The 10,752-nt window shown below is 37.1% G+C and overlaps 1 protein-coding gene across 1 annotated transcript; it reads left to right on the top strand.

Moving 5' to 3' along the window:
* Positions 1 to 7,302: 7,302 nt before the first annotated feature.
* LOC122083590 (deSI-like protein At4g17486) lies at positions 7,303 to 8,764 on the top strand. The gene is made up of 3 exons (XM_042651455.1): positions 7,303 to 7,755; positions 7,956 to 8,243; positions 8,322 to 8,764. The coding sequence occupies exons 1-3, from the start codon at positions 7,623 to 7,625 to the stop codon at positions 8,573 to 8,575; spliced, it is 675 nt and encodes a 224-aa protein (XP_042507389.1). The 5' UTR covers positions 7,303 to 7,622; the 3' UTR covers positions 8,576 to 8,764.
* Positions 8,765 to 10,752: the final 1,988 nt, after the last annotated feature.

The following is a 10,752-nucleotide window of genomic DNA, read 5'->3' as shown; positions in this document are numbered from 1 at the left end:
TATATGAATGCCAAACAAATGCCTTGAAACAAGGCCAAACGTCCTCTCTCCACTTACTTGTAGCGTACAAGGATTCCCGTTCGGTACGGGTGAGATCCGGAGCGAAATCGGGTAGGATTTGGTGAACCTAACATAATTGAGCGGGGTTAGTACTTCACCATTTTAGAATCAAAATTAATGAAATCCGATGTCAAAATCGTGTTTAGAACGTCGAAAGAAGGTCACACGTCCGATTTGGGCTCGATCGGACCTAAGAATCACATTCTGGCCACTCAGGTGGGTCACTCAGGTGGGTTGTCTACCCACCGGTCCTACCCGCCGGTTTGGACCGGCGGGTATGGACCCGCCGGTCCTACCCACCGGTTTGGCCAGGGACCCCCCTGACCTCTCAGGTGGGTGCTCTCAGGCGGGTAGGGACCCGCCGGTTGTACCCGCCGGTTTTGGCGGAAAAACCCCAGTTTCTTCTCAACTTCCTCCATTCCTTGGGGATCCAAATAGGGATTTTCTCAACCCATTCTTCACACCTTTAAAGTCCTATAGGATGGTTCTAGCTTAGATCTAAGTTAGATTCAAGTGAGGGGAACCATCTTACCTTCTTTGCTCAAGAATGACTTCAAACCCTTCAAAAACACTTCCAACTCACAATGCTCCTTCTACCTTGTCAATATCTCTTCAAATCCTTCAAGATCAACACATAAATCATCTATTAAACCTTAGATTCATCATTTCAAAGGGTGTTTACAAGATCTTAAGAAATCATACTCGAATCAAGGGTTTAAAGCTTGGGTATGGTGAATGTTCATAAAACCCCGCTTTTCTTACCTCCAACTGTAGATCTCGAGTTGAAGATTACTCTCCCGGCACCGGAATGGCAAGATCGAGCTTCGGCGCCACTGAAATCCTTCATTTCTTCCTCTTCCCTTCTTCTTCCCTTTCTTTTCTCTCTCCTCTTTACTTTTCTCACCAAACGTACGAGGGTAATAAATGGAAAGAAAAGAAATCATAAAGCTTTATATACTATTCCTACTTAAGTGAATAGTGTTGGATGGGTCACTCAGGTGGGTGGGTGTACCCACCTGTTATACCCACCTGAGAGTTAAGACTTGGGATTTTTAACCAGGTTCGGACCTCGGCTCGGACCCTACCCCAAGCATACGATGTAGCATACGTATATACCTTAAAATACGGATATAATACCTGTTCTATCCGTACATAGCCTTATGGTAGGTGCACGTACACGGTTTGGGCACTCCCGTTTCTTCTGGCACTGGCTCGGACTTGTCGGGCCAGCCGGTGTTTAAGGTCACCCGTGCCATCATAGCCCATAAGGAACCCGCTCTAATATCCTCTGGCTCGGTTCCTGCATAGTTAAACCGGTTCAACCACGAAATCAGACCGGGTTTAAGAAGCGGGATATTACAGTGAATGTCCGTTTAAGTAAAAGGGCCTACCTTTGGGGGACATGATACGGTTTATAATTGGGTCGATCGGTGTCGAATTTTAATTAGGCTTCCTTAAACGGGCCTTAACTGGACTACGAACGTATTTAAGTCTAAACAGCCTTTAAACGTGCCTACCCTAAAATTAAGGATGTCAAACGGTGCAGTTTTGGTTATTCGATTCGGTTTCGAGTTGGTTTACATTGATAAAGTGAAACCAAAACCGCACCGGATAAGAATAAGGTAAAATCATAATCGTTTTCATTCGGTTTCATTTTTAAAGATTTTTAATAGATTTTTGTTATTCGGTTCACGACCAGTTTATATGGGGTTAATAGTGTAGTTTAAAAAAATGGTTTGCATCCTACAACTAGTGTGAATCCTACATATATTAAATTTCCTAAAGAGCTAAAACAATATATATATATATATATTTATTTTGCCAAGTATACTTTCTATGTAAAAGACTACACTTATTATAACTAATTAACTATGATCCTAGAAATTAGAAAACCAGGAAGTGTGATTGTGTGAAAGTGAAGCTCCCTTCTCCGGTAGTACTTTGCTTTTTTTTTTTTTTTTTTCTTCCCTTTTTTCGTAGAGACCCATTGAAATTCAAAACACTTCAAATCTTTAATACTAGGTGCCAGTTAACTATTGGTTTCTGATTCGGTTCGGTTTTGAACCGAAATTATGGCCTATAAAACCCAAACTGGATCAATTTACTACGATATGGTTCAATTCGGTTATAACCGGTCGGTTTCGGTTCTTGTAAACGGTTTCGATTTTATATTGACACACTTACCTAAAATATTTAATAAAGAAGATAAGTCAGGTGACACAAATATTTAATAAAGAAGATAAGTGATATAAGATTATGATTGTTCCTTTTTCGTTTTAAGAAGAGATTATGACCATTACAATTTATAAAATAAAACTTAATTAAATTAAATCTTATTACAAAGTAAAGGGTAAGAATGTTTAATTAGTTTCTTACTAGTAGTGGAAAAATAGAAATTTTATCTAGTATTAAAGGGGATCGGATTGGGTCGGGCTACAACGAGTCGGTTCAAGTTGGGCATATATAACATCTTGGTTCGGTCGGGCATCCGACGAGCTAGTTACCTGCACCGTGAATGCCCGTTTAATAAATTTGTAAGGCTTGAGCCAGACACGTTTATTAATCGGGCCGATCCAAGTTGGGCCATAAACATGTCGGGCTTGATTGGGCCTACCAGTGCAGGCTTAGAATTGACACCTCTAGTAGAATGGAGCTAGTTACTCTATGCGTTGATCCACATGAATATTCAGAATCTGAACCTTAGTGGTAGTTGCTTTCTCACTAGGCTGTGGGAAGAGGGTCGTTCACACAGTCTACCCTTCAAATCTAATGAGAGCAATGAAGATCCTTAGAGATGCACACTCTCAATTGAGAGAGATAGAAGAAAATAAGGAGAGAGAGAGAGAGAGAGAGAGAGAGAGAGAGAGAGAGAGAGAGTCAAAAGTTATGTATTCAATATGCATGCCTCTTATTTACAGAGATCTGGATAGCTAGGGTTTCTAATCCTAATGAGTCTATACTCACCCCACATGGATGACCCATATACGATTGATTAACAAAAAGCATTGATCTCCATAGGAAATCAATGTGAAATTCAAAACCCCAAAGGAGCAGCTGAGTTGGCAAGGGATCTTCACCTTAGAAAACATATGGTTCTAAGTTTAACTTCTCTTACCTCCTTGGATTCACTCATACGGGGTATTTAGTGTTGTTCATTATTTTTGGTAATAGTTGAATAGTTCTCATTCAACCTCAGTATATGATATAATTCATAAAATTATGGGGTCAATTTGAATACGTAGAACTAATCATGTCGAAGACATAGATATGTTATATATATATATATATATATGACAGAAGTGCTTTAAAAAACAATTTTACTCTAGAAAAGGGCAAATGAATTTGAAATCTTCTTTTGATTCTCTTATCATTATGCGAAAGAATCAAACAGGTCTTGAGGCATCATGACTTTGGTCAAACAGGGAGCAGAGAAATGAAAGATATTTATCAAATATCTGCCTACCTGGATCTACCTGTAATAATGCTCCTTAATGCTAAACTGGAGTTTATCATCTGATGATTCATGGCCCGACCATTCAATCAAATGTTTTGACAAAATGGCAATATCATGGACATGGGTGACATCTATAATGGTAATAGTCAGGCTAGCAAAACTTTATGAAAATTACCCTAATACATAGAGGTTAATTCTAGAGTCTTTTAACTCAAATTTTATGGGGAAGGGATAGGCATGTTACCCTGAAACTAGTGGGCGGCGGGCACAAGGAGAGGGGGAGGGGCGGAAAGGAGACAAGGGAGGGTAAGCAGTCTTTTCCTTTCACTTATTTAGTCCTTTACTAAGTTTCAACTCAATTTTATATCATCATGAATGATCTATATGACGGTAAAAAGAAGAAAGAAGAACCCAATACATGATAATACCATATAGTGAAGATGATCCATTCAATTAGATGTTTGATTTCTTTATAAGATTCACTTCCATCCAATTATATTTGAATGACTAACTAAAATGGAGAAAGTTTCTCTTCACCCACGATAACAAAAACTAAGATTCGTGAATATCCCCCTTATTATAAGAAGTCTGACATTGCGACAAGGAATCTTGTTTTACCATTGTGATAGGAAAACTTTTTCCATTATCTTCTTTAGGTATGGCTAAAATTCGGAGGCCTAGCTTAGGTTTGTAAAGGAACATATTTATTCAGATATGGGAAATCCAGAGGCCCCTTTGAAATGTTTTTGCTCAAAAGAGTGTAAAACAGAAAGAAGATGGAGGTCTTATATGATTGCAATTAATGTTAAATGCAAAAGAACCTGCACAGGTTAAATGGGTACAGAAAAGCTTTATTAAAGCTATAACTTTTGACGATAAAAAGTGCCCTTGGACTAATGTTGGAGATGGGAACAGGCTAGGCTCATCTTACTAGGTTGGGGGTGGGGGAAGGGTAGATGATTTTTTTTTTCATTTGATATACAGGGTGGATCTTGATGCAACAGTAAGGTTTATTCCATTACGATTTAGTAGTTGCAGGTTTAAATTAGGAAACAACCATTTGTGAAGATGAGCAAGGGTACATACATTATAACTAGGGGTGTCAATTGGATGGTTCAGTTTGGCTTCGGTCAGGTTAAATCAGTTTCGATCTAGGAATGAAGGAAATCAAAACGAATCCGTTAAGGAACTTCGGTTTTCGATCGATTTCAATTTCGGCCCTATTTGATTTCAATTTATTTTGGTTTTTTAATATCGAGTTAATACTGGTTTAGATCAGTTTATTATTGGGTTTGAATTATAATGAATCTTACATTCATAACTTATAGTGACAAGACTTGACCAAAAAAACACTTTAAATTTATGATTAAAGCATGGTTTATCATTGTAATGGAAAGATAACTAATAATGAAACCAATGGATAACAAATTACTAAGAAGATAACTAATATTGAAATCACAAAATGAACCCTATTATCCAATTATTCATTTAACTATCCAACTAGTTTTCTATAGTGAACAAAAAAATCAATGGAAGCATTATTACAATTTACAAATCAATTTCTCTATTCATAACCTAATATTCAATGATTTGTAACAATTCCTCTTACAATAAAAAATTTTCTCACTCTTATTTTAAAAAATGGATGATCAATTCACCAATTTATAATTTCATAATCATATTTTTTATCGGTTTCATTTGGTTTGGTTATTGGTCGGTTCAGCTTGGACTGATTTTCAACCGGTCCCAACATACCTCAATCCAAAATCAATCCAATGAGGATCGGTTTTGTTTGGTTTGGGTATTGGTCAGTTTTGGTCAGTTTTATCGGTTCGGGCTATGTTTTGACACCCCTAATTATAACCCTCCCTAGACCCCATAGTGGTGGAAACCTAATACATTGGGTACGGCTTTTCTTTGGTGTACGATGTCTTGTATCCTGTCGCAATTTAACCCAAGGAGTACTGGTGTAGGCCCCCCGACAAAATTTTTACTTGATGACAGTTATGTACTTTCTGATATTAAGGTTTTTTGCAATTCTGAAAGGTGTGAGGACAAGTGTTGTAACCCTATTCTTCATTGATAATGAAGCAGAATCTTATCTCATCGATCACGTAGATAATCTTGCCAAATGTCATAAACCTATGTGCATTGTTTATTTTTGTTTTTTCATTACCTTCTGTATCACTTTTAGGGTTGCATTTCTATACTTGTTTTTTAACAGGAATCACAATGGGATTCATAAGAGAACTAAAAAGACAAGACAAAGTATTTAACCTTTGGTTTTCTATCCAAATTATATAAAATAAGACAGAGATACCTCCACAACATATATTCTCTTTATATAGCCTGAATATGTAGGGCCATCTGCTAAAAGAAACATGCTTTTGTAATTTACAGTTTGATTGAAGAAATTTTACATGATCCATATATAAAGGCCTCATTTGGTCCATTTAATTGTAACATTTGAAGTGATAATATGACATTGTTAGAAGTGATTATAATGCTCAAATTCTAGAACAAAATGAATCAAATGCATCCCATTTAAGGGCTGTGGCTATTTATTTCCATTCCTTTATTTTTATTTATTTATTTATTTATTTTTTGGCTTAAAGTTCGTTTTGCAATGAAATAGAATCTTGATTTGTAACTAGTTATGGTAGAGTAGAAATAGCTGCTCCCCATGTATTGCTATTGTTTTTCATCATTTTTTGTTCCCTTTTATTACCACTATTTTCAAATTATTCAATTTTATTGTTGGATTTTAAAGTCCTATCTATTTATTTTGCCACGAAATAGCTAGTTGAAACCTGATACTATATATTTGAGCAAGGGATCTTAACATAATAAGAAACTAATAGCACTAGTATGAGAGGGGCAAGAGATCTAATAAAGTTAAAAACTTGGGAATCAAATATAGGATCGGTTCCTATCAATTTCTATTTAAATTATTCCAAATCGATTGGGCTCGACTTGACTTAACCCAACTTAATCGGACTTAATATACCTAAAACTTATCTCGAAATCTTGGTCCTTTTTTAATATTGGCCTGCTCTGAAATATTTTAGTGACCACTTAAATGAGATTTTTTTCTCAGAGCTATGATGGTACATCACAACCCGACTGACTGTGACCTAATGGATCGACCCGACTTTGAGGATTATATATATATGTACTATCATCTTGTTGAGCATATATTATGAGATTTGGGGTTTTTCGCTTTTTAGGGTTTCTGAGCGAGTGTTCTTAGGTGAAATAATGAATCATATTCTTTTCCGCCTGAGAAAATGACACACTATATCGATGCGTGAACCTCATTAAATCTATGTTTGTTTTTCTTCGTATTTCTTCTAACAAAAACCTTATTTCATAAGATCTTAGTCGATCGTGATTCAATTGATTTTTATTTTATTTTTTATTTTTTGGTAAAATTGATTTTGATTCAAGTTTTAAAACAATGAACATTAGACCCCAAATTTGATCCACCTCCAATGCACCACATGGCCCATCCTTTCCTAGCCCTAGCCCTAATGAATTAGCGCCAGTCTGAGTCTTTCAGAGTCCTGAGAGTCTCAGGTTGAATGACTGAGAAACAAACGGTAATATAAAAACTGGAATTTAAAATTTAAAATTTAAAATAACAGATTATCAGGGGGACAAAATTGGGTATGTCCGTAATTTAAGTGAAATCAAGGACCACAATGTTAGCAAAGAGAAGAAGACACTCAGAAAGAAACGCCCTCCGTCCGTCAATCGTACAGTTTATAATGACCAAAATAGTACGCCAACGAGAGAGAGAGAGAGAGGATGCGGCGCTTTCGGCCGCCGGTGGAGCCCGAGGAATCGATTCTTCAAAAAACAAAAATAAAAAGTAATCCAAAATTATAATCCCAAGTCCCAAACGGACACTTAAGATCAGTCGCGCCAAGTCCCAACAAATTCTTCTTCTTCTTCTACTTCTTGTATTCTTCTTTGTTTCTCGATCTCGTGTTGATCTGGCTTTGGTTGCCGAGCAACTCTCTGTTACATCACATGCTTCTCTCTCCCTCTTTGAAACTGAAGATTTCTTCTTCTCTCCTTGAATATTAGGTCTCACAGAAATTGAAAAATGTTTAGAAGAGTCCTCTCTGGGAAGAGGAAAACCGGATCTGTCCCTGTATATCTCAATGTCTACGATCTCACTCCTATTAATGGCTACGCTTACTGGTTCGGCCTCGGCGTTTACCACTCCGGTGTGCACGGTCAGCAATTTCTTCATTTTTTTTTTTTCTTTAAGCCGTGGATTCCTGTATGTGTGCTTGGGTACAAAACTAGGTTAAAATTAAACGATTTGCCCAAACCATAGATAGCTAATTCGCTTATTTTTCTGGTTATTCTGCTTGTTTATGATTCAGATCTGGTGGGTTTGAAGTTTCGGTTTTGATTTTTGTGGTTTTGACAGTTCATGAAGTGGAATACGCATTTGGGGCTCATGATTTTCCGACGACGGGGATTTTTGAAGGGGAACCGAAGCAATGCCCTGGATTCACTTTCAGGAAATCGATTCTGATTGGGAGAACAGATTCAGGTCCCAAAGAAGTCCGAGCATTGATGGAGGAGCTGGCTGAGGAGTACACTGGAAACACTTACAATCTCATCACCAAGAACTGTAATCACTTCTGCAACGACGCTTGCATCAGATTGACTGGAAAACCCATCCCTCGTTGGGTTAATCGACTTGCCAGAATCGGTAAAAATTCAACTTTCGTTTTACAGACCCATTATTAAATCCCATTATAATTCGTCTTTTTTTATAAATGAATTATAGGTTTGTTATGCAATTGTGTTCTTCCGGCGGGTTTGAATGCTGTGAAGGTTCGGCATCAAAGAACGGAAGATGGGCCTTGTGAAGGAGAAAAGAAGCAGCTGAGAAGCCGTTCAAGTAGGTTTGTCTCTACCTCTTCCTCTTCGAATTCTGATACATCGTTGTCTGGTTCTGTAAGCAAAAGTGGTAGACTCAGACGCCATTTACTTCCATCTTCGCGTGTGATTCTTACTTCTTCTCCATCCTTAAAGCTGTAATGGCGTAATCCATTTGATAACTTCAGTTTTTTCCCCCTTCCTCAGCCTTCCAAAAAGGAAAGAGAAAGAGAAAGAATTTTTTTTCTTCTTCTTTTAGGGTTCTTGAATCTTCATTGCTTCTGCTTTGTAATTGAGCGCTTTTGTGTAAAAATTTCATCTTTCTGAGAAAAAGCTTTCAATTTTCTTTCATGGTTGATTCATTATTGCATTAAACACGAAGATTAGCACTGGACGATTGGGCATGCACAGAGGCTTCATATTTTTGTGTAATTACTTGGTTTAATTATTACTTTTTATTTCTGAGTTGGACCAAGTGTGACTGAGATTATGATCTAGTGTTAGCAGTCAAAGTGTTATATAGCCTTATAGGTCAATGTGAGTATTTTTTTCCTCTACGTCAAAGCCATCAGATTGGAACCTTTTTGTTTGGTGTTTGTTTTTAAGGTTGATATATATTGATTTGCTACAATTAAGGTCTGAGGCCTCTAGAGTCTATACTAGAAAGGAGCACTAAAATCCAAACCATCACTTCATCTGAAAATGTAAAAATTCAACTTCATTATTACTTGGATCCGGACTTCCGGAGAAAAGATTATTTAAAAAAAAAAAACAAGAAGAAGAGAGTCATGGCGCCAATGGGGCACATGAAGAAACATCAACAACTACAGTCATTTTGCTCTCGATATGTGAGTGAGGCTGCATGGTATATGATAGTACCTCGCCTTCCCCTTCCCCTTCTATGAAATGATATAACCACCCCCTATCGGGCAGGAGAAAATGGAACAGAGCGGTGCTAGTATACACAGTGTAACCGGACAAAGAATTCAAATTCACCTCTTAAAAAAATAAATAAATAAAATAAATAAAAAAAACCCTATCGGGTGGGTTTCCTTATTGTTTATTACCCATAATACTATTTTTGAGAGGTTAGACTTTATGAATATATTGTTCATGTCGATAATTACTTTTAAAGACACGTTATGAAGAGCAGCTAAAGGGTTTGGTGAGAGACATGATTCATGTGATCCCAACATTAAGAGCTAAAGGGTTAGGGAAGCCTTTTGTTCTATAATGATCAGTTGAGTTCCCACACCAGTAGTTTTCCAATTTAAGGCTGCATTTGATATGCATCCTTGCATTCTAGGCTGATAATGCATTCCAATGAATTGCCAAATACAACCTTAGTTTTCAACCCATGATCCTAACATCTAGACCCATTAACTACTTATTGTTTATCTCATATTCTCAACTTCAACATCTTGTGGGCCCTAGCCACCAACCCTCTTGAAAATTTTTAATTCTATATAGTGAATAAAGAGAATGAACTATACAACTATACTTTGAAAGATGATTGAACTAAGTATAATGGACTTCTTGAAGGTAAGGTTGTGTACCTTCCATCTGTTTGGGGTTTGGTCATTGCCGCCAATTTCAAGGATAAAAATCGTTTGTTTTTCCTTTTCCTGTTTTTCTTGTGTTTTGCTAGTTGCAGAAGATGACATGTGTCATCAACGGTCAAGATTAATTCAGTTGGATGAGGGTTATTACATCTAGTTTGGTTTTTAACTCAATCTTGGTCGTTCACTTAAAATAATGCCACATGTCGCCTTCTGAAGGTAACAAAACAAGAAAAACATGGATGAAGAAAAACAGACGATTGTTTTCCCAATTTCAATTGGTTGCCTTTGATAGTAAATAAAATTTTATATTTTTTTTGGGATAAAAAATCATCACCCAACAATAGAAAACATATGCCTTCTACCTTGGGTGTGGTCAAAGATTTCAAAAGAGTGAAGGACTGCTGCCAGGCTGCGTAGCGTACACTAGCTCCTCTCTATGTCTCTCTCTCTCTCCTCCTGGGTTCTAATATTGGTATAAGATCAGCCAAGGTTTTTTTTTTGGTAGAAGATCGGCCAAGGTTGATACCTAGCCCATCTTGGATCAAATATTGGTATCGGATCAAGGGTAAAGTCGTGAAAACTCACTTTTCTTTTATGAAAATAGGGGTAAAATCAACCGATCCAATGAAATAACATATATGCCCCTTATTATGGGAGGAGAGAGAGATAGACACAAAGAGATGTTAGTGTATGCCATGCAACTACATAGAGGACTCAATCCCCCTACCCCCACACCCTAAAAAAAAAGAAAAAAAAAAAGAAAAAGGAAAGTGATCT

Source organism: Macadamia integrifolia, chromosome 7, assembly GCF_013358625.1.
Source record: "Macadamia integrifolia cultivar HAES 741 chromosome 7, SCU_Mint_v3, whole genome shotgun sequence".
Taxonomy (NCBI): Eukaryota; Viridiplantae; Streptophyta; class Magnoliopsida; order Proteales; family Proteaceae; genus Macadamia; species Macadamia integrifolia.
This window is presented reverse-complemented; position numbering and strand designations above follow the sequence as displayed.

What these genes read in the sequence shown, in the direction of transcription:
- LOC122083590 (XM_042651455.1), top strand. Translation starts at nt 7,623, where the DNA reads ATGTTTAGAAGAGTCCTCTCTGGGAAGAGGAAAACCGGATCTGTCCCT. An exon ending in TTACCACTCCGGTGTGCACG is followed by an intron (nt 7,756 to 7,955) that starts GTCAGCAATTTC and finishes TGGTTTTGACAG; the next exon opens with TTCATGAAGTGGAATACGCA. An exon ending in TAATCGACTTGCCAGAATCG is followed by an intron (nt 8,244 to 8,321) that starts GTAAAAATTCAA and finishes AATGAATTATAG; the next exon opens with GTTTGTTATGCAATTGTGTT.